Here is a 24,495-nt window from a genome sequence, read left to right on the forward strand (position 1 = left end):
CATTTTGGTAATATACCATTAATGGGAGAGAAGCTAGTTTTTTGGTTTAACTTTCAACACTACAGGAACCCCATTTCTATACCTAATAACCAGGGGCGTAGCTAGCCCCACGGGGGCCCCATATCAAAGATTGTCGCGGGGCCCTTTTCCCCCGCGACAAAAGAAGCAAAAAGGCTTGTATAGAATAGAATAGAAATATGTTTTATTGTCACTGAAAATTTTACAATTTTATGGACAAAGCTTACAAAAAGTAGGAAAAAAAACCGAAACAAATACAGTTTACTGAAATTACATAAATCGTCAATATTAGTGCACAATAAAAGATAATGAAATAAAACAAAAAATATATTGCAAAATTTAAATAAATTGCACACTACATAATACAACCGTAGAAACTAATAAGTTCTGCGTATAACACCCAAATATAAATAATAATAAACCTAATAAACTCTAAACCAAACTAGAAAAATAGATTTGAATTGTCGAGACTCATTGTTTGAAAACAGATTCAGTTTTTTCAATCCAAGGATGAATGGACATTGAAGATAAGCTTAAACAAAGAAGCTCTGTTTTTATGGTATAACGGTGAGCGGCAAGGAAACACTTCTCCAAGAAATTAACGTATCCCCTTAAAAATTGGTCATTTTTGATGTCTCGAATTTCTTAAACCTATTGTTCGATTTCAGTGATTTTTTAATGTGTTATAGCCTTATTCTTTAACAATATCGCTGTAATAATATTGTTGCTAGACAGGTAAATTGTCATTGTATACTGAGTGTACCAATCAAACTGTGATTTTTTCTCTCAAAGTTCGCGTTACCCCGTGACATATTTTAGCATTTATAAAATACTGAAATTAAAACCCAACTACATAATTATAGCCTCATGTTTTATTAATATTCTGTTTTTTGATGCATTCGCTTTTGATTTATTCATTCTTATGTTGGATAATAAAAAAGTTAGGTACTTTAACAACTAGCCTTGTTTTTCGTCAATACATGGTGTTTTTAAATAAGTACGGCAAACTCTAAAACAGCCCATAAATTGCGTTCTTGCTCGACAGTTTTGTTAACTTTTTTTCTTCGACGAGCAAGTCTGTTCGAACAAAAATGATTATTGCATCATTTTTGCAAGCGAGCAAGAACGACAGTTTTCAACCCACACACTTCAGTTTTGCGCAATTTTTGTTCGAACAGACTTGCCCATCGAACAAAACTGTCGAACAATAACGCAATTTGTGGGCCGCTTAAGGGGTAATTCTGCATGAAAAAATAATGACAGTTTGCGTCTGCTTTATAAACGTATGTCTGCAAATGCTTCGTCTCCGAGATAGGGGGTGTTAAAATTTTTCTTACAATCTGACGCTGACGCTTTATTTGTTGCCCTAAAACCGGTTAAAATATGCAAGTAAAATTTGGTGAGTTTTAAGAGGTAGTTATTGCGCATTTTTGATATACAATTAGGAATTTAATATTCATCATTGGCGAGTATACGGGTAATATGACCCTTATGTGCGCCAATAGTGAACATCAAATTCTTAATTGCATGTTAAAAAATGCACAATAACTACCTTTTAGAACCCACCAAATTTCATTTGAATATATTAAACGGTTTTAGAGCAATAAATAAATCGTTAGTGTGTAAGATAAATCTCAACACCCCCTATCTCGGACATACGTTTATAAAGCAAATTATTATTATTTTTTCATGCAGAATTAACCCTTAAAGTTTGCCAGTTTGCCATACTTATTTAAAAACACCCTGTATTGATCAAAAATAAGGCTAGTTGTTAAAGTATTACATACCTAACTTCTTTATTATCCAACTTCTTTAGTATCCAACATCAGCGAATGAATCGACAAACAGAATGTTAAGAAAACATGACGCTAAAGTTGGACTTTCATTTCAGTATTTTATAAATGCTATAATATTTCACAGCCTATAATATTCCACAGGGTGACGCGAACTTTGAGAAAAAATCACAGTTTAATTGGTATACAGCCGGTACACAATGACAATTTACCTATTTAGCAACAATATTATTACAACGATATTGTTCAAGAATACGGCTATAACATATTAAAAAATCACTTAAATCGGAAAACAGGTTAAGGAAATATAAGACATTAAAAATGACCAATTTTTAAGGTAGTGCGTTAATTTCTTGGAGAAGTGTAGATATACTAAAATACAATTATAGATAAAGAACAGATTATACGAAAATATACCCAAACAATACATACTGTTTCAAATTTTCAAAGATAAAGCGATTACAAAAATTGCAATTTGGCATTATACATTATACAATAACTCACACACAGCCAACGGAATTGACAATGAGAGGTAGCTTTAAAACAAAAAAGCTCTGTTCTTATGGAGCAGAGAATAGATAATAGATAAATACGATTTATATGGGTGTAGATTAGATAAAGAATCCACTACACCAAAATGTTGATATCTAAACAACATACACTGTTTCAAAGCATTTTAATAGTGAAATAATTGTAGATCACTTTGTTAAATTTTTGTAAGTGAAATTTTGTTTCGACATGCCGCGCTGGGGGCCCCCTGAATATCGGGGGCCCAGTATAATTGATACGGCTGATACGGCGGTAGCTACGCCTCTGCTAATAACTAAGTTTTCTTCACCCACAGATTTTCTTTCTTCTAAATTCTTTTTGGCAGCCATATATGCATCTTGTTGCATCTTTGTGAGATCATTGGCTATTCTTATATTAGAGTTCCGCAACTTATTTCCAGATTTCAAAGCAGTCTTCACTATATCAGGACTATTACATATTACCTTCAGTGGTCTCCCTTTTGCACTATTCTCCAACCTTTTACCAACACGTATTACTTTATTTACCGACTCCATATTGATCTCCAACTTAATAAATAACTTATTGACTTCCGACTTATCATGTAGTATACGGTTATTAAGATTCTGAGAATCAGATTCTGTTCCTTTTGTTTTGAACGTTAATTCCTTGTACTGTTTTGAATGTTAATTCCTTTTTGTTCCCATTCCAGTTTTTTTAAATATCCTCCAAAACAAGTGTAAGTAATTTAGGCGATATCGTGTCTCCTTGTGTGACTCATCTCCTCATTAATATTGCATTAGTTTCTTATGTTCGCTGCATTACGAGACAAATAGACCTTTTATTACACTAACGGTTGGCTGTGTTGACTATGTCGTAATGCACTGTTGCAAAGGTTCACTACGGGACATATAAATATGACTCGTAATGCACTCAATGTAAATTTATGAATATCTCTAAATGCAGCTAAGGTGTTCAATGTTGCTTTCCTGCAAACACATAAATATATAATGGAAATTTTTAATGCCAATTAATTTTAGGGTATTGTGAAAGTTGGAGCCGTAGATGTAGACCAGCACAAAGAAATCGGAGGTCAGTATGGAATTAGAGGATTTCCTACTATAAAAATTTTTGGGGCAGATAAACGTAAACCTGAAGATTTTAATGGTGGTAGAACTGCCAAAGATATCGTTGAAGGTGCTCTCAAGGCAGCTAAAGCAAAAGCTAAAGCAAATCTTGGTTTAGGAGGTGGATCACAGTCTGATGATGTAGGTGATATTTATTAAAAATCTTAACACTATTTACAAGAATGATTTTTTGTTCTAGTCTGATAATAGCCACGTAGTAGAACTGACTGATAGCAATTTTGAAAAGCTAGTACTGAAATCTGATGATATGTGGCTAGTAGAATTCTTTGCTCCGTGGTGTGGGCACTGTAAAAACCTCGCACCTCATTGGGCTAAAGCTGCAGCTGAACTTAAAGGCAAGGTAAAACTTGGAGCATTGGATGCAACTGTTCATCAAGCAAGAGCATCACTATATGGAGTACAAGGTAAAATGAAATTTATAAAAAAGTAACATATTTTGTAATTTGTGAGACCACTTTTCCTTGTTTTATTGGTCAATTTACGAGACTCCATTTATAAACATACAGCATTTTTTCCACTACATACATGAAGCAGTATCCCCGGCCTGAGGCATAGTTCGTTGAAATCAGGTTAAGTAGCTTATAAAAATATACAGGGTGTTCCGTTAAAAATAAAGCTTATGGACTATGGTAGGCTTGCATGAATCACCCTATAGATTTAAATTTATATCTAAAAAGCACGCCTTTATACAGGGTGTTTCATTAATAATTGTCCATATAGTAACTGGAGAAACCTTGGCACAAAATACGAAGATTTAACCTGAAACACTTAAATAAAATGTGGTTCCTTACTGAGTTACATGGTGTTTTATCAAAAAATTTAAAAACTATTTTTGCTCAGCATTTTAAAACGACATATCCTTTTCATACTTGGCAGAAAGTGCGACTACTAGAAACTCTACTAAATTATGATAAACAAACGTTTCTAGCGACTACCAGAGGCGTACTACAGGGGATGGTGAATGGTTATCCCTTCTCAAATTCTACGCCACTGGAGGAATTACTATTTTAGTGCCATTTTTTGATTCTCCAATACTTTCTACGTAAATAATATACTCTTCATTGGTAACGATAGTCATTAGTTTTCGAGATGTTTGAAGTTAAATATGAAACGACACAGTCATCTTGATTAATTTATATGATTCATATGATTAAAATTTAAAAATTATTTGTACCCAGTACTTTAAAACTATTTGGCGTATCCTTATCATACTTGGCAGAAAATGTAGGTACTATACACCCTACTAAATTAAGATACATAAACGTTTCTAGCTACTACCAGAGGCGCACGACAGGGGATAGTGGCTGGTTGACCCTTCCCAAATACTATGCCACTGACGAAATTGCTATTTTAGTGTAATTTTTTGATTTTAAACTACTTTTTATGTAAATAATATACTCTTCATTCGTAACGATAAAATGATTAGTTTTCGAGATATTTGAAATTAAAAGTGAAACGACACAATACATTAATCAAAGATCTCGAAAACTAATGACTTTATCGTTACGAATGAAGAGTATATTATTTTCATAGAAAGTATTGGAGAATCCAAAAATTGAACTAAAATAGCAATTCCGCCAGTGGCGTAGAATTTGGAAAGAGTCAACCATTCACTTTCCCCGTCGTACGCCTCTGGTAATAGCCAGAAACGTTTGTTTAACATAATTTAGTAGTTTGTACAGTACCTATACTTCCTGCCAAGTATGAAAAGGATACATCGAATAGTTTTTAAATGCTGAGCAAAAATAGTTTTTAATTTAAATTTTTAGATAAAACACCCTGTAACTCAGTAATTAACCACATTTTATTTAAGTGTTTTAGGTTAAATCTTCATATTTTGTGCTAAGGTTTCTCCAGGTACTATATGGACAATTATTAATGAAACACCCTGTATATAAAAATTGATGGGTCTCAGCGTTTTCTATAATTTTTTAAAACAAGGACAGAAATAATTTTATTCCATAAGTGCCTTCTATATTAATCTAATTATCTTGTCATTTACCATTTGCATTTTATTTTTTTAGTAATTATAAAAAATTCTGTTTATAGGATATCCAACAATCAAATTCTTTGGCCCAGATGCAAAAGATTCTCCTACAGATTATGATGGCGGTCGTACATCAAGTGACATTGTTACCTGGGCTTTAGATAAGTTAGAAGAGAACATTCCAGCACCAGAAGTAACTCAAATTTTAGATGACAAGTCATTTAAGAAATTGTGTGAAGACAAACCTCTGTGTGTAGTAGCCGTTCTTCCTCACATTTTAGATTGTCAGTCTGAATGTAGAAATAATTATATTAAGATGCTTGCTGGTATTGGAGAAACATTCAAAAAGAAGATGTGGGGGTATGTATCCGTGTTTTTATAAAGGAATCTACCGTCACACAGTGGTCCAAAACCCCGAAAAGATGGACAAAATTTGAAAGCGTTTTTGATTTGCATGAAATTAGGCATCCAGGGGTTTTTGAGGTCGGTAATTACGAATCCGAAGTCTGAATTGCAACAAACAAAATGGCGGGTTTATGTATTTTAAATACCGGGTGTCCACTTATATTTTCCCCCATTTTAACTGCCTATAACTTCTAAAGGGCTCAAGATAGAAATATGCGGTTTACGCTGAAATGTTTTATTTTAGTAAAAGTTTTGTCTGAATGGATTGAATTTTTTATATCGCTTTAAAATACGAAAATAAAAATGGCGGATTTTTGAAAAAACGTTGTTGACTTTTTTTTAATGGAACACCCAGTATATTTTTTTGTAAATTGAAAGAAAGGTCATTCACCTATCCAGCAATATAAAGTTTTTCAAAATCGGTTGTCAAATCACTGAGTAATTAATTTTTAAAATGAGAGGTGCAACGTGGATATCACATAAATTGATATTATGTTACGTATGGTTATGTGATTTCCACATTACATCTCTCATTTTAAAAATTAATTACCCAGTCATTTGACAACCGATTTTAAACAAATTTATATCGTTGGATAGGTAAATGACCGTTTTTTCAAGTTTTTAGGTAAATGACCATTTTTTATATCGCTTTTAAATAAAAAATGGCGGATTTTTGAAAAAAAAAAACATTGACTTTTATTATTGAAACACCCAGTATATTTTTTGTAGCTTGAAAAAACGGTCATTTACTTATCCAGCGATATAAAATTTTTTAAAATCGGTTGTCAAGTGACTGAACAAATAATTGTTAAAAAGAGAGATGCAATGTGGAAATCACATAACATAATATCATTTTGCTTAGTTATGTTATTTAGGTATGTAATATCCACGTTGCACCGCTCATTTTAAAAATTAATTAATCAGAGATTTGACAACCGATTTTGAAAAACTTTATATCGCTGGATAGGTGAATCCCCTTTCTTTCAATTTGCAAAAAAATATACTGGGTGTTCCATTAAAAAAAAGTCAACAACGGTTTTTTCCAAAAATCCGCCATTTTCTTTTTCGTATTCGAAAGTGATATAAAAAATTCAATACATTTAGACAAAACTTTTACTAAAATAAAACATTTCAGCGAAAACCGCATTTTTCTATCTTAAGCCGTTTAGAAGTTATAGGGAGTTAAAATGGGGGAAAATATAAGTGGACACCCGGTATATGTAATACCGTCCAAATTTGATATCCAGGGGTTTTTGAGGTTGCTGATTACGAATCCCAAATCGAAATTTCAAAAAACAAAATGGCGGATGCAATCCGCTAATTTTTTATTCCAAAACTAATTTTTACTTTATTTTTCAACAATACTGTACCTCAATCTTTTATCTACGATTTTACAATACCATACTGAAATAACTAAAGATCTACAGTCATAACAACTACTTGAATGTTGCGGCATGGTCTGTTGATTCTGCGTTGTTAACGATTCATATTGAAACTCATAGCGCAGAACGCTTGTACAAAAAATTCTCGCAAAACCAAAGGGGCAAATAGTGGCAGCTAATTTTTTTTTTGAATCTTAAAGAGAGAAATATAAGCTAAAAGATGATTGCAGTAACGTCTTGGAATTCGATGGAATAAATAACTATTTGGCTATCTGAAAATTTAATTTTTTCAAAATACACTGTGCGTCATAGAAAACGGGCACCCTAAAAAATGGGTCATTTTTGATGTCGCGTATCTCCTAAACCTGTTGTTCGATTTAAGTGATTTTTTGAATATGTTATAGCTCCATTCTTTGTCAATATCCCTGTAATAATATTTTTGCTAAACAGGTAAATTTTCATTGTATACCGGGTGTACGAATCAATCTGTGTTTTTTTCTCAAAGTTCGCAACACCCTGTTTAATATTCTAGCATTTATAAAATACTGGAATTAAAACCCAACTATAGCCTCAGGTTTTCTTAACATTCTGTTTTTTGATTCATTCGCTTATGTTGGATAATACAAAAGTTATGTACTTTAGCAACTAGGCATGCTCTTTATCAGTACAGGATGTTTCTAAAGAAGTACGACAAACTTAAGGGGTAATTCTGCATGAAAACATAATGACCGTTTGCTTTATAAACATATGTCCGCAAATGCTTCGTTTCCGACATACAGGATGTTGAATTTTTTCTTACAAACTGACGATTTATTTATTGCCCTAAAACCGGTTGAGATATGCAAATGAAATTTGGTGGGTTTTAAAACGTAGTTATTGAACATCTTTTGACATACAATTAAGAATTTTTTATTCACCATTGGCGTGCATACGAATAATATGATCGGTCAAATTACCCGTATCCGCTCCAATATTGAATATAAAATTCTTAGTTGCATGTCAAAAAATGCGCAATAACCATCTCTTAAAACCTACCAAATTTCATTTGCATATCTAAACCGGTTTTAAAGCAATAAATAAATCATCAGTTTGTAAGAAAAAATTTAACATCCCATATCTCGGAAACGAAGCATTTGCGGATATATGATTATAAAGCAAACTGTCATTATTTTTTAATGTAGAATTACCCCTTAAAGTTTGTCGAACTTATTTAGTCCCTAACACCCGTTAGACTTATAACACCCTGTACTGATGAAGGGCATGGCTAGTTGTTAAAGTACATAACTTTTGTATTATCCAACATAAGCGAATGAATAAAACAACAGAATGTTAAGAAAACCTAAGGCTATAGTTGGGTTTTAATTTCAGTATTTTATAAATGCTAGAATTGAAATTTAATAAAAAATGTTCTTCTTGGTAATAGGTATATTAGTTTAAAAAGCCCTAAAGGGCTACAAACATATGAACAAAACGTTTTCGCTCTGTAACAAGAGCATCATCAGTGTTACAAGAACATGGTGAGCCAACCAAAAAATACAAAGGTTAAAGCTTTTCAAAAAACAGACAAAAGTCTTATATAAATGAAAACATCGAAAAATCCAAAGGATGGATAAAATTCCTAAGGATACGGCCCTAGGGCAACATATGACTCGCACACGTTGTAAGTGGGTCAAAAGGTAACTAGGTCATTCTGTTATAAGAGGTGGCAGGCAACTTGTGGCAGGTGGCAGGAGTTGCCTGCCACCTCTTATAACAGAATGACCTAGTTACCTTTTGACCCACTTACAACGTGTGGGAGTCATATGTTGCCTTAAGGCCGTATCCTTAGGAATTTTATCCATCCTTTGGATTTTTCGGTTTTCATTTATATAAGAATATTGTCTGTTTGTTGAAAGGCTTTGACCTTTGTATTTTTTGGTTGGCTCACCATGTTCTTGTAACACTGATGATGCTCTTGTTACAGAGCGAAAACGTTTTGTTCATATGTTTGTAGCCCTTCAGGGCTTTTTAAACTAATATAACTTTTACCAAGAAGAAACTTTTTTATTAAATTTTACTTGTAATTAATGGTATACAGCCAACTATGGGAAGTTCTTCCTTGTGGAAATTCTAGAATATTTCACAGGGTGTTGCGAACTTTGAGAAAAAAACACGTTTGATTCGGACACCCGATATACAATGAAAATTTATCTGTTTAGCAAAAATATTATTATAGAGATATTGTTAAAGAATAAGGCTATAACATATTCAAAAAATCACTTAAATCGGACAACAGGTTTAGAAGATACGCGACATCAAAAATGACCCATTTTTTAGGGTGCCCGTTTTCTATGACGCGCAGTTTATATACTTTCTTATTACTTAACTTCAACTTAAAATCTACTAAATATAACACATATACAAATATTTTGATATTATCGGTTTTTATTAAAGATGGCTCCACGAATATCCTCCATTTTGCAGAATTGAATTTTCACACTTCGTTTTCGAGATACACGCACAAGACTGTGCGTATAAAATATTCGTTATTCTTAACTGCGCTTTTGTTCCGTACGAAGGTCAACTTTGAACTGAACTGGAAATTAAGATACAGGAGATATAGCTTTAGGATTGCCAGAACTGAATAGGGAATTTAATTCCCTTTTAGAAAATGTAATAATATTCTCGAAACGTTAAATTTTTTTTGACTTTTGGCCAGCTTTTCGGGTTTTTGGACCACTGTGCGTCAGTACTAAATATTTTTTTACGAAATTAATATTTCTCTTATAGGTCTCCTCTTATCTATGTGCTCAGAATTTACTATATATACCTCTTCCTTTAATGGGGGAGGTATTATTTTAAATGAAAGTGCATAACTGCAAGAATACTCTTAAAATTTCAGATTGATCGGATTAAAATTACAAGAGATACATAATGTTGAATATTCCTACCTTTGAGTCGCTTTGCGCGCCAGCACGCTTGAGCGTAGTGAGAAAAATTTGCAGCCCTCTCCTGCTGTCCGCAAGGAGTATTGTATCGTCTGCATATCTGAGATTATTCACTACTTACTTTACTTTACTCCTCTTAATTCCATTTGGAACATAGGGCCTCTACAGTCCACTCCATTCATCTCTGTTCCTGGCCAGGGCTTTCACCTCTTTCCATGTTAACCCATTGTCTTCTAGCTCTCTGCTAATATTTCTTTTCCAGGATGCCATTGCTCTGCCTTGTTTTCTTTTTCCAGTTGGTTGGTAATCCAGGGCTTGTTTGGTTTTATCATTTTCATTTTCCTTAATGTGTGTCCAATAAACTTCCATTTGCGTCTATTTATCGTTTTGGCTATCGGCTCTTGATTAGTTTTTCTCCAAAGTTCCTTGTTACTTATCCGACTTGGCCAATATATTTGCAATATTCGTCTAATCTAAGGCATCTATTTACAAATGTTTGAACCTTTTGTATAATCTTTTTCTCTATTTTCCAAGTTTCTGCTGCATATAGCAAAATGCTCTTTACATTTGTATTAAATATCCTGATTTTGATTTTGGTTGTTAATTTATTGGACTCGCATGTTTTCTTCAGCATATAGTATGCATTTTGGGCTTTAGTTATCCTTCCATTAATTTCCTCTTCTATTCCACCGCTAGCGTCAATTATGCTTCCCAGATAGCAAAACTTCTGTACATTTTCTACTTCTTCTCCTTCAATGAATATACCCATTTCTCTTTCCGTACTTATCTTCATAAGTTTTGTTTTTCTTGTGTTAATCTGTAATCCTATTTTTCTTGCTTCTTCTGTCACCTTTTCTGTTTTTTCTGCATATGTTGTCTTTTTTCGGACACCAGACATATATCATCCGCAAAGTCTAGATCTTCAAGCTGACCGAAAGCATTCCATCTAATTCATGTTTTATTTTTCGTTGCCTTCTTTATGACCCAGTCGATTAAGATCAAAAATATGGTTGGAGATAGAATACACCCCTGTCTGACTCCACTGTCTATGTTAATTGGTTCTGTGAGTTTCCCATTGTGCATGATTTGTGCGGTATAGTTTTCATAGAACATTTTGATAATTATTCTTATGTATTTTAATGGAATTCCATATCTCTTTAATATTTCCCACATTTTTTCTCTGTAATCCGGTCAAAAGCTTGTCTAAAATCAATGAAATTTATATAGATTTTGCTCTGCCATTCTATTGTTTGTTCTACAATGTTTCTTAATGTGTTAATATGATCTGTGCATACTTTATTACTTCTGAAGCCCGCTTGGTTTGGTCTTAACAACTGGTCTATAGTTTCTTCCATTCTTTCTAGTATCATCCTTGTCATGACTTTACTCACTGTAGAAAGTAGTGTTATTGCTCGCCAATTTTTGCAATTCGTTTGATCTCCCTTCTTGGGTATCTTTACAATTACAGTACAACCTGCCATATCCGGACCTGTCATATCCGGACCTCCCCATATCCGGACGGTTCTGCGCCGTCCGGATCTACCGAAATCTACCGAAAAAGGCAGTCCTGCTGTTGGACAACGCACTAAAAGAAGAACTAAAAGATGGCGAAATAATGTATTATAGAATCTATAAAACGTGTCTATCGACGAAAGTTATTGACGGCGTTGATTACTGGAATGTGTGAAGGAGAAACCCTTTCAGAAACTGTAAAAGAAGTAGTGGTCTTGATATCCGGATTTTTTCATATCCGGATCGGTCTGTCGCCACATTGATCCGGATATGGCAGGTTTTACTGTATACTTTTTTTCCAATCAGGTATTCTCTCCTGCCAGATTATTCACTAGTGTTCCGTTAATTGATATTCCTCCATTAATATCTTCTAGTGCCTCTTTAAACATCTCTTCTAAACATATATTAAAAAGTAGAAGGAATAGTACACATCCTTGTCGTAGTCCTCTTCTTTTTGGAATATCTTTAGATATGCGAAGCAATAAAGCACTAAAATCGGCCTTACCTCCGAAAAAAAAAAACGACAAGATGGATCTTAATAATTCTTTTTGCATTCGATTCGTGAATGCGCCAGGAAACTTTGTGACCCCGAGCCATGATATAATATTGAAAAACTGCATACAAAAAATGCATTCTTAAAGTGCATCTCAAACAGACAATAAAAAAAATTCAGAACTCGTCAATTACCGGCGGAAATGAGTTCAATTTTCTTACCCGGGGTTTTTGGGGTCGCTGAAAACGAATATGACTTCGAAAGTGATTTCCGGAGTACCTGGGGCCCAGGGTGCCTACTGTTTGCCTCGTCTTGTGGAGTTTTCGGCAGATTCATTAAAAAATTAGTCAAAAATCATTACCCGGGGTTTTTTGGGGTCGCTAACGACGAATATGACATCGAAAGTGATTTCCGGAGTACCTGGTGCCCAGGTACCTACTGTTTACCTCGTCTTGTGGTTTTTTCGGCAAATTGCTCGGAGGTTTTTGGGGTCGCTAACGACGAATATGACATCGGAAGTGATTTCCGGAGTACCTGGTGCCCAGGGTACCTACAGTTTACCTCGTCTTGTGGAGTTTTCGGCAAAAAAATTATTAAAACATTAGTCAAAAATTATTACTCTGGAAACTCAGTACTCTGGTTTTTGTGTCGCTGACGATGAATATGATATCGAAAGTGATCTACGGAGTGCCTGGTACCCAGGGTACCTACTGTTTACCTCGTTTTCTGGAATTTTCGACAAATTTATTAAAAAATTAGGCAAAATTCATTACTCGGGGGGTTTTTGTGGTCTCTTTCGACGAGTATGACATCGGAAATGATCTCCGGAGTACCTGATGCCCAGGGTAACTACTCTTTACCTCGTCTTCTGGAGTTTTCGGCAAAGTCTTTAAAATATTAGTCAAAAATCATTAGTCACGAGATAAACAGTAGGTACCCTGGGCACCAGGTACTCCAGAGATCACTTCCGATGTCATATTCTTCGTCAGAGACCCCAAAAAACCCCCAAGCAATGATTTTTGGCTAATTTTTTAATGAATTTGCCGAAAACTTCAGAAGAAGTAGGTACCCTGATTCCGGAGATCACTTCTGATGTCATATTCGTCGTTAGCGATCACAAAAATCCTCCGAGTAATTATTTTTGCCGAAAATTCCACAATACGAGGTAAACAGTAGGTACCCTGGGTACCAGGTACTCCGGAAATCACTTCCGATATCATATTCGTCGTTAGCGACCACAAAAACCCCCGAGTAATTTGTCGAAACCCACACAAGACGAGGCAAACAGTAGGTACCCTGGGCACCAGCTACTCCAGAGATCACTTTCGACATCATATTCGTTTTCAGCGACCCCACAAACCCCCCAATTAATAAAATTGAACTTATTTCCGCCGATAATTGACGAGTTCTGAATTTTTTTTATTGTCTGAGATGAACTTTAAGAATGCATTTTTTGTATGCAGTGTTTCAATATTATATCATGGCTCGGGGTCACAAAGTTTCCTGGCGCATTCACGAATCGAATGCAAAAAGAATTAGATCCGTCTTGTCGTGTTTTTTTGAAGTTATACTTCTTTAGGCACGAGGGTGAATTTTTACATTCCCTGGCGCATGCGCACACCAGCAGTATGTTGTTAGTTGCTAAATCATCCAATTTATGTATGTATCAGCGCAACTAAGGTTTGAAAATAATATATTAGTGTTTTTAGTAAATATATTTATTATAATTTTTGTGTCTTTGGATTTGTCTTCCTTGGGAGTAAGATAATAAGTATTTTTAAACATTTATATTTAATACTTCACTTGATCTATTAGTCAACGTCGTTTGTAATTACGTCCCAGAAGCCGTAAAAACAAAACCCTGATGGGTTATTGGTAGAGCATTCGACTACATAACGCAAAAGTCCCGGGTTCAAATCCTGACAGGGACGATTGTTATCCTTTTTTTTATATTTTTGGAATCAAAATTAGTTTATTAATTAAATAAAATACAAATAAACTTTTAAGTATATTTATTTCGTTGAAATCATATACTTAATAGAAGTATAACTTCTTACGTGCGTACAAAGTACACACATCCTTTTTTTTCGGAGGTTCAGTTCTTTATTGCTTGATTTCGGTATATTTGTTACGGTCAATGTGATAAGTCCGGTCTGTATTAATAATAACCTTAGCAGTTGGTCAATGTGATTAATAATGCCTTTATAATTAGATTAACCGGTTATTATTAATACTATCCTAACAGCTCTGGTAAATGTAATAAAAACGCATTTTGGGCTTCGCTACTGTTTATTTATGAAACTTGGTAATAAAGTTAAACACTTAAACAGAACTTATTAATCAAAAAACCTAACTAGACATGTAATAAGTAAAAAAAAAGACTCGAATTTTTTAATAAAGTTAAAAGCCTAAACATAATTTATCAATCAAAAAACCTAACTAGACTTATATTTGGTAACAAACAAGTAATAATAGATTTGTATTTGGTAACAAAATTAAAACACTTAAACAACATTTATCAACCAAAAAAACCTATTTAACTAGACCTGTATTTGGTAACAAAGTTAAAGCACTTAAACAACATTTATCAATAAAAAAAACCTAACTAAACATTTAATAAGTAAAAACAGTTAAACACTTAAGGGGAAAGGCGCAAAATGTTGCCTGTTAAAATTTTCAATGTGTTTTAAATGTATTCATTTTTTTGGAATCATGAGAAAACTAATAAGTATTTTTAAAAAATTTAAATGCAGAATGAAAGATTACGTTATTACCGAGGGCCTCTCAAGTCCACCAGAATAAAAAATTTCTTTTGAATGAAATATTTGCAATTATAAATAACTGTAACTTATTAAAATAAACATTATAGAAGTTTTCAGGGACTTTCGGCCCTCTGTAATCATGAAGTCTTTCATTCTGCCTTTAAATTTTTCAAAAATATTGATTAGTTTTCTTCTTCTTCTTCTTCAGCCTGTGTTCGTCCACTGCTGGACATAGGCCTCTTCTATTTGCTTCCATCGATTTCTACCCTTGGCAATTCTCATCCACTGTTTGCCCGCGACTTGTTTGATATCATCTGCCCACCTCTTCTGCGGTCTGCCTACTCCTCGCCTGTTCTCTCTTGGTCTCCAGTTTGTTAGTCTCTGTGTCCATTTTTCGGGATTATCTCGGGCAACATGTCCGACCCATTGCCACTTGAGCCTTGCTATACGTTCTGCCACATCAGTAATCTTTGTTCTTTCACGAATGTCGATATTTCGAATCTTGTCTCTCATACTAATCCCTAGCATGGCCCTCTCCATCGCTCTTTGAGTTGTACTGAGCTGCTCTAAGGTTTTCTTTGTAAAGGCCATGGTCTCCAGTCCATATGTAGTTACAGGCAAGATACATTTGTCATAAACTCTACGTTTTAGACACATTGGTATATCTCTATTCTTCAAGATAAAGCTTAACTTGCCGAAAGCTACCCAAGACAATTGTATGCGTCTTTTTATTTCGGCTATTTGGTTTTCTTTGCCGATTTTAATGGTATGTCCAAGATATATATAGTGGTCTACATTTTCAAGACTGACGTTGTCAATAACAAGATTAGTTTGTACATTACTCATTATTTTTGTTTTCTGAAGATTCATTTTGAGACCTATTTTATTTGACTGCTGGTTTAGTTCCTTCATCATTTGCTCCAGTTCCTTGATATCTGTACTGAATAATACTATGTCGTCCGCAAACCTCAAATGACTCAAACGTACACCATCAATGTTTAGACCTTTTTCCTCCCAGTCGAGCTGTTTGAATACATTTTCCAATGCTAAGGTAAAAAGTTTTGGTGAAATAGTATCACCTTGCCTAATACCTTTACCAAGGCGTATTTTTTCGGTTTTTTGGTTTTCATTGATTTTGATGTGGAATGTGGCCTGTTCATAAATATTTTTAATGAGTGTAGTGTACCGTGAGTCTATTCGAGCATCCCTGAGGGCTGACAAAAAGGACCAGGTTTCAATGCTATCGAAAGCCTTGTGAAAGTCAATAAATGCCATATGTAAGGGTACATTACATTCTGTGGTTTTTTCTACCAGTGTTCTACCAGTTTTCTTAGGATTCGAAAAAATTAAGTACATTTAAAGCACATTGAACATTTTGTCAGGCGACATTTTGCGCCTATGCCCTTAAACAAAATTATCAGTAGTAATTGCACAAGAGCTCTAAAATTCTATATTAATTTTAGAGATCGAGTGCAATTTGTTGCGATTATTTCATGAATAAAACTGTTCAAAACCAAAATTTTATTGTAATTTATTGATGTAAGTACAAATTAGTATAATTAAACACACAGTTGTTATAAATATTTCACGGTTGAAAGTCATCACTTTTATAATTTTTAAAACATTAATTGTCATTAATGTCACTGAATGTATTTTTTCGTAGCAACGAAGGGCATCTGACGTAATGTACTTGACGAAGGGCAATTATCAAAAATTATCGATTTAATTTAGATTTCTGTAGCTTTCTATTGGTCAGAATCTCCTATGAATGAAATATTCAATCAAAAATCCTAACTAGACATGTAATAAGTATGTATTAACAAACTCGTATTTTGGAATTTTGGCAATACATTTAGACAGTTAAACAGAACTTATTAATCAAAAAACCTAAGTATACTAAATTTGCAATCAAGATGCAGTAGAAATTTACAAACCAAGACATGTTAAATACTACTAGGAGCACTCCCGAATCATAATTTACAATGTATAAACTTTGGAAATCATGATTTAGGATTTACAATGTATATGGGTACATTGTAAATTATGATTCAGGAGTACTCCTAGTAGCATTTAACGTGTCTTGGTTTGTTTATTTCTACTGCATCTTGATTGTAAATTTAGTATAGACATGTAATAAGTAAACCCTCCATCCCACAAGCTTCTAAGAACTTATTGGTATTCAACATTTATCACGTTTACCGTTTGGATACGGGATTTATTAATAATAACCGGTCAATGTGATTATTTCTGGTATATTTATTACTTTTACCTAGCTATTCGGGTTGTATTAATAGTAACCGGTAATTATTAATAATTCCCATTTAATCACATTTACCGTAACATATTTACTGATATCGGTATAAATTTGTAATGATGCTCACATCCTGATCATCTATTTCTATGTTCCGTAATATGTTTGCAAGCCTTCTGTGTGATTAGTGCCTTTAAATTCTTAGGTATTCATTCATTCAAAAAGCTATTCTCTCATTCACCAACAGAAATTTTATTATATTTGCATATGTACTGTTTAAATATCTCTATCTAACCAAATATAATAATTTTGTTATTTTTATAGATGGGTCTGGTCTGAAGCAGGTACTCAACTTGATTTAGAAAATTCCCTTGATATTGGTGGATTTGGATATCCAGCTATGGCTGTCATTAACTCAAAGAAAATGAAATATTCTATTCTCCGTGGATCATTTTCCAAGGATGGTATTTATGAATTTTTAAGGTAAGAATAATAAAACCATTGTGTCTTCGTTCATTTTCAGAAAAACATCAAATTAAAACAATGTTGACTAACAATAACAAAAAATACACATAGTTTCAAATGTTGTTCTGAAGCTATTTTCTTGTGGCATTTCTATGATTAACTATTTAGATGGGAATTAAGCCACAATTAAATTGAAAAAAATAATTTTATTAACGTTTCGACGCCCAAATTGGGTGTCGTTGACAAAATACAAAATACTACTAATTAAACAAAAATGTTGTTGCTAAGTAAAATATTCTTCTAATAATTTATTTAATCTGACTCATTTATTGGCAATGCAGATATACAGGGTGTTAGTAAATAAGTATGAAAAATGTTAAGGGCTAATTCTACATGAAAAATTAATGCCGGTTTGTTCTATAACCATATGTATGCAAATGCTTAGTTTCCGAGATACGGGGTGTTGAAATTTTTATTTCAAACTGCCAATTTATTTATTGCTCTAAGACCAGTCGAGATATGAGAATGAAATTTGGTGAGTTTTAGGAGGTAGTTATTACGCATTTTTTGACATAATTAAGAATTTTGTATTCATCATTGGCGCGCCTACGGGTAAGTGTCTCAATTTTTTTAAAGAAAAAAATAGTACACCACTGAGATAATTCGAATTAAAAATTATTTTTAAATTCTACGTCTAATTTGTGATAAAAAACTTTTCTTGACTTTTTTTCATATGGTGCACCGTTTTTATGCAGAAAAATAAAACATCTTGACGCGTATTTTTCATTTTTTTAATACATTATCAAGAAATATCCAATATAATAATACTAAACTGGAACAATAACAGAAAATATTACTAATAAGATTTTAACTAGGTGCAGAGCTACAACAAATGTTAAAAATTACCTCCTTTAGAGGTTATAGAAGAATTTTATATTCATCATTGGCGCGCTTACGGGTAATGTTCTGAATTTTTTTAAGAGAAAAATAGTAAGCCACTGAGATATGTCAAATTAAAAATCATTTTTGAATTGCTGATTAAATTTACGACAAAAAAGCTTTCTTGCCTTTTTTTCATATGCGGCGCCGTTTTTATGTAAAAAACTAAGTTTCTATGCATATGGAAACTACCTCAAATACTTTGTAAGCGTTAGGATGTTTTATTTTTTGCATAAAAACGGCGCCTCGTATGAAAAAAAGGTAAGAAAGATTGAACGAGGAATTCAAAAATAATTTTTAGTTTGACATATCTCAGTGGCGTACTATTTTTTTGTTCAAAAAATTCAGACCATTACCCGTACGCGCGCTAATGATGAATTTAAAATTCTTCTGTTACCTGTAAAAGAGATCATTTTAAACATTTTTTGCAGCTTTACACCTAGTTGAAATCTTATTAGTAATATTTTCTGTTATTGTTCTAGTTTCGTAATACAGTGGAACCTGTTTAATTCGAACTTCCATAATTCGAAATCTTCTTTAATTCGAATTTTTATTCTGATCCCTAGCATTTCCTATATAAGTAATGGTAAAAAGTGAATAATTCGAATTATATTTTGGATAATTCGAACTTTTCTACTATCTTTTCTGAATATCTTAGAATCTTTTGTCATTACTAAGAAGCTAAATTCTAAAACGCAGCTAAAAATTTCGGATCTCTTTGGAAAAAAATAAAGTCGGTCTTTTTTATAGCTTGCAAATGTTTTAATTGGTATTTTTGGCCGAATTTTGTTGGCCCATTTTTTAGGTTGACAAAACTCGGGCAAGAATAGGAACAAAAACATTTCCAAGTGATAAAAATGATCAACTAGTTTTTTTTGCTGATCAGTTACTGATATTTATCATTTGCAGGTGTTTTTGTAGGTAATCGTTGTTTTTGTAGATTTATTTTTTAATTCGAATTTTTGGATAATTCGAATTTTTTAACGGTCCCCTGAGATTCGAATTATCCAAGTTTCACTGTATTATATTGGATAGTTCTTGATGATTGTATTAAGAAATGAAAAATACGCGCCAAGATATTTTATTTTTCTGCACAAAACGGTGCATCATATGAAAAAAGGCAAGAAATGTTTTTTATCAAAAATTAAACGTGGAATTTAAAAATAATTTTTAATTAGGAATATCTCAGTGACGTACTATTTTTTTCTTTAAAAAAAATCAGACTATTACCCGTATGCGCGCCAATGATGAATACAAAATTCTTAATTGTATGTTAAAAAATGCGCAATAACTACCTCCTAAAACCCACCAAATTTTATTTTCATAGTTCAACTGGTATTAGAGCAATAAATAAATTGGCAGTTTGAAATAAAAATTTCAACGCCCCGTATCTCGCAAACGAAGCATTTGCGGACATATGTTTATAGAGCAAACCGGCATTCATTTTTCATGTAGAATTAGCCCTTAAAATTTTTCATACTTATTTACTAACACCCTGTATATTATACATTATTATACATTTTAAAGTAGAAGACTTTAAAATGATATTGCCAATATTTATGAGTTGCGTTCCTGGAACGACTTTACTGAAAGATAGTTCATTCGATTACATGAAATCAAACCCAACTCAAGAATATCCGTCACAAAAAAATCATAGCATGTGATCTGTCTTTAAAAAGACAACCAAATGTAACGATGACAGTAAAATTCTCGCGTTAGAGATTCCATAGTAAATATGACATTGTGTACTAATAATACCTATTTTCAACTAAATAATGAATTCTATAAACAAAATTTTGGTCTAGGAATGGGCTCTTCTTTATCTCCATTATTGGCTAATATATTTAGCCAAGGAGGATTTCGAAACTAATATCATTTCTAAACAAAATTTAAAACCCACAGTATGGTGGAGATATGTAGATGATGTGTTTTCAATATGGCCTCATAGATCAGAATTGTTGGATACATTCCTGAATATTATAAATGATCAAGAAGAGACAATAAAATTTACAATGGAAAAGGAATACAATAACACCCTGCCTTTTCTCGATGTTTTAGTCTCAAAGAAGGATACTGGATATGAGACTCAAGTGTATAGAAAACCAACACACACCAACAGATATCTCAATTACAAATCAAATCACAACATCAACGTTAAAAAGGGAATCATTAAATCCTTGTATGATAGAGCCAAAATTACTTGTTCTAACGAAAATCATTTTTAGAAGAAAAACAATTGTTAACATCTGTTTTATTAAAAAATGATTATTCTTTATCGTTTATAAATAAGGAATTGTCAAGATTGGATCGAATGGAACAGAACAACTTAGAACGGGATCCTACAACATTCACAAGAAATAATACGAGGAAAATATCAATACCATAAATATATAAAGGATTATCCGAGAAATTTAAAACAATAGGAAATAAATTCAACATTTCAACAACATTCAAAACAACAAACACATTGAGATCTATTCTATCTAAAACTAAACCTAACAATGAACAAGAAAGAACAAGGAATTGCATTTATAAAATACCTTGAGAATGCGAACAATTTTATTTAGGTGAAACGAAACATCAAGACCATTAAACGTTAGAATAACTGAACATCAGTCTTATATTAAAAATAGACAATTTAATAGATCTCAAATATGTCAACACGCATGGGATAATGAACATAGAGTTCAGTGGAGAGATTCGAGTATAGTCCTGAAAGAATCAGATAGTAAAACGAGAAAAATCAAAGAAGCGGCTCTAATTATGCTAAATGAAACCAATTGTGTCGCAAATTCCTCGGTAGAATGCAGTAGGATGTGGTTACCCATACTGAAAGAGGAAATCAATATAAAGAAAATACCACGATTAGTAAGTCAATAACATATCGAGTTAGTACATATTTTAAATTTTAGTATTACTTTTTGTATATTTATGTATTATTAATATTATTTATAATTTAAACATATTAAAGTCAGAATTTGGTATTAGTTTCTTGAGAGTAAATTAAATGTAAGACCAAATACTTACGATGACGGGATAGTATCACGAGGTTTTTTCCTGGTTTTCCCTCGTGATTTACTATGGAATCTCTAACGCGAGAATTTTACTGTCATCGTTGCATTTGGTTGTCTTTTTAAAGACAGATCACATGCTATGATTTTTTTTGTGACGGATATTCTTGAGTTGGGGTTGATTTCATGTAATCGAATGAACTATCTTTCAGTAAAGTCGTCCCAGGAACGCAAGTCATAAATATTGGCAATATCATTTTAAAGTCTTCCACTTTAAAATGTATAATATATGTCTGCATTGCCAATATAAATGAGTCAGATTAAATAAATTATTAGATGAATATTTTACTTAGCAACAACATTTTTGTTTAATTAGTAGTATTTTGTATTTTGACAACGACACCCGATTTGGGCGTCGAAACGTTAATAAAATTATTTTTTTCAATTTAATTATGGCTTATTTCCCATATAAATAGTTAATCATAGTTTCAAATGTTATGTATCACCCAAAATTTTTTGCTTTTATCAATTATTTTCAGAAACGACTCTTATTGGTTTTATTTATAAAAAAAATCATAACGTTGACAGATATTTTTTGTTTTAAAAGAGATACTGTTTTTTTATAAATCCAAAAATAAAAAATTGATTTCTAATTAATATGTATTTAACAAATTTAATGTATATTTCCACCATGTGCATCGATGCAAGCCTGGATTCGAGCTTTAATACTGCTAACAAGTCAATCTATCATTTCCTGCGTCAGATTCTCCCATTATTTTCTACCGCCAATTGTAAGTTCATGATGGGTTCTAAGATAGTCCAGGGCGCATTTGTTTTGAGATGGACGTTGAGAGGTGACTCAAATTTTTTTGCATAAATTGCTTGAAAATAACTCAAATAATAATATTTGAGTTATCCTCCAACATTGTTTAACCTTCCGATGACCAACCTTTTTTTGTTACACGGATGACCAAGGGGGGAAAATGACCCCAGGTCAAAAATGACAATTTACAAAAAAATAAAGTTTTTTTTTAATTTTTAGATTTTTTTTTGGCATGGACTTTATGTCATTCAGCCAGTCACAACATGAGTATTAGTGTCATGTGTAGTGTGTATGTTGAGTAAGTGTCTTGTTACTTTTCAACGTCGACGTCATTAGCGTAAAGCTACTTGTAATTACACATAATAGACGGTAATTTTACTAAACATCAACTTCAGAATATATTTTTTATTCGTAAAATATAGGGAATTTTTTTTATTTTAAAATATGAGGATATCTAGAATGATATTAAAGTCAAATAAAAAAATATTGAGTTAAAAATTAAAAATACTTTTGAATTTATTAAAGAAAAATAGCTAGGGTCACAATTTCCCCCGCTTGGTCATCCGAAGGTTAAATAATCAAAATGTCAAAATATGAAGGAAAAATTCGATTTTTTTATTGGTTTTTTGATTATAGCTTTAAAACTATTCATTTCTGAGAAAAGTTGTACTGACATAAAAGTTACGTAATTAAATTTCATACAATATAGAATTGGTTAAGAATTTAAAAAATAGTCACAAAAACAAGTATTCGCATTTTACGTTTTTCAACCATTTATAATACAATTATGACCTTCATATTTTACCCAGAAAAACTTTATGATATAGTAAAACAACACTGTAAATTTAATTAAGATCGGTTTAATAGATTTTGCAAAATAAATTTTGCAATCCAGCTTTCGCAAAAAAATTCATTTTTTTAAATGTTGCAGGACTGAAAATAAAGCAGATAGCAAGTTGAATTTTTTTTTGCTTACAGAAGTGTACTGTACCTTTCATTTGCAATTTGCAAAATTAAAAGCAATTAATTACCACGGCGTCAGAAATTTTTTTAAATAAACATTAATTTTTGGTGCTACGCGCAGGACAGCGGTGTTCGATTCACACAAGTTGATTTCCACCAAAATTTCTTCCAATCTTTATCTAATATATTATTTTCTTACTATATATTTTGTTGTATTTTAATATTTTAATTCCACAAAAATCAAACTAATTTGATTATTGTTTGTGAAATATTGTTTAAACAATTGCATATGTTTAAAAATAATAAACTTTTATTCTCTAACTTAAAATATATGAACAAAGAAAGTTTTTGCTAAAAAAGTGTTATTTCAAAGAATAGAGTATGTGTTTTTATTTTGCAATAAACAAATTTATTTATTTATATCAAAATGTAATAAAAATTAAAATGTATCAATCATTATCAAAGGTCATTGGAATGCCCAATCAGAGCAAACTATCGGCTGTCCTGCGCGTAGCACCAATAATTAATGTTTATTTAAAAAAAATTCCTGACGCCGTGGTAGTTAATCGATTTTAATTTTGCAAATTGCAAATGAAAGGTACAGCAGTGGCGGCCAGTCAGGGACGGCAGGGTCGGCAGTGCCGACCCACACATTTATAGATATAGATTTTTTAAATATTTGTATCTGTGAAATAAAAAAAAATCTATCAGATAATACAGACTAAATTTTATTCATGGTTTTTAAAAGAATTTGATCAATCCGAGCGTTAAGTGATCCCTGCGCATAACAGACTTCTCAAAAAATGAATGATCCGAGCCATTTATCTGACTTTTCGGCTAGCCGTCCCTAACATCCGTAGCTTGACAATTTTCACGTAAAACTCAACGACATAACAAGTCGATGAGCAAGCGAACATTACTTCTCTCCGTGGGCAATAGCAGATACGGCATGGCAGGTTAAGCGCCAGCGCCAAGTACGGCACATTTCGGTCTGCCGGTCGGTGTTTCATTTGGAAGCATGCATCGGTAGAAATTGTCAAAAATAATCACGCCGTTTTACGTCGTTTAATTGATATTGTAATTTTTTTAAGTTGTCAGGAATTATCATT

General features: G+C 32.5%; 2 protein-coding genes across 37 annotated transcripts in view; one reads left to right on the top strand and one right to left on the bottom strand.

Moving 5' to 3' along the window:
* LOC126893466 (protein claret segregational-like) overlaps window positions 1-24,495 on the bottom strand; it is a 649,821-nt gene that overhangs the window by 132,103 nt on the left and 493,223 nt on the right. The gene's annotated exons all lie outside the window — the stretch shown is intronic.
* The window catches only part of LOC126893469 (protein disulfide-isomerase A6 homolog), a 504,458-nt gene that overhangs the window by 6,943 nt on the left and 473,020 nt on the right, over window positions 1-24,495 (top strand). For all 17 annotated transcript variants that reach the window (XR_007701193.1, XM_050663717.1, XM_050663729.1 and 14 more), the window contains exons 4-7: window positions 3,359-3,586; window positions 3,645-3,870; window positions 5,516-5,813; window positions 17,510-17,668. Coding sequence is in view for 16 of the 17 variants with exons in the window: in XM_050663717.1 (XP_050519674.1) it covers window positions 3,359-3,586; window positions 3,645-3,870; window positions 5,516-5,813; window positions 17,510-17,668 (911 nt within the window). In the remaining variant the exon portion in view is untranslated. The remainder of the gene's footprint in view (window positions 1-3,358; window positions 3,587-3,644; window positions 3,871-5,515; window positions 5,814-17,509; window positions 17,669-24,495) is intronic.

Source organism: Diabrotica virgifera, chromosome 10, assembly GCF_917563875.1.
Source record: "Diabrotica virgifera virgifera chromosome 10, PGI_DIABVI_V3a".
Taxonomy (NCBI): Eukaryota; Metazoa; Arthropoda; class Insecta; order Coleoptera; family Chrysomelidae; genus Diabrotica; species Diabrotica virgifera.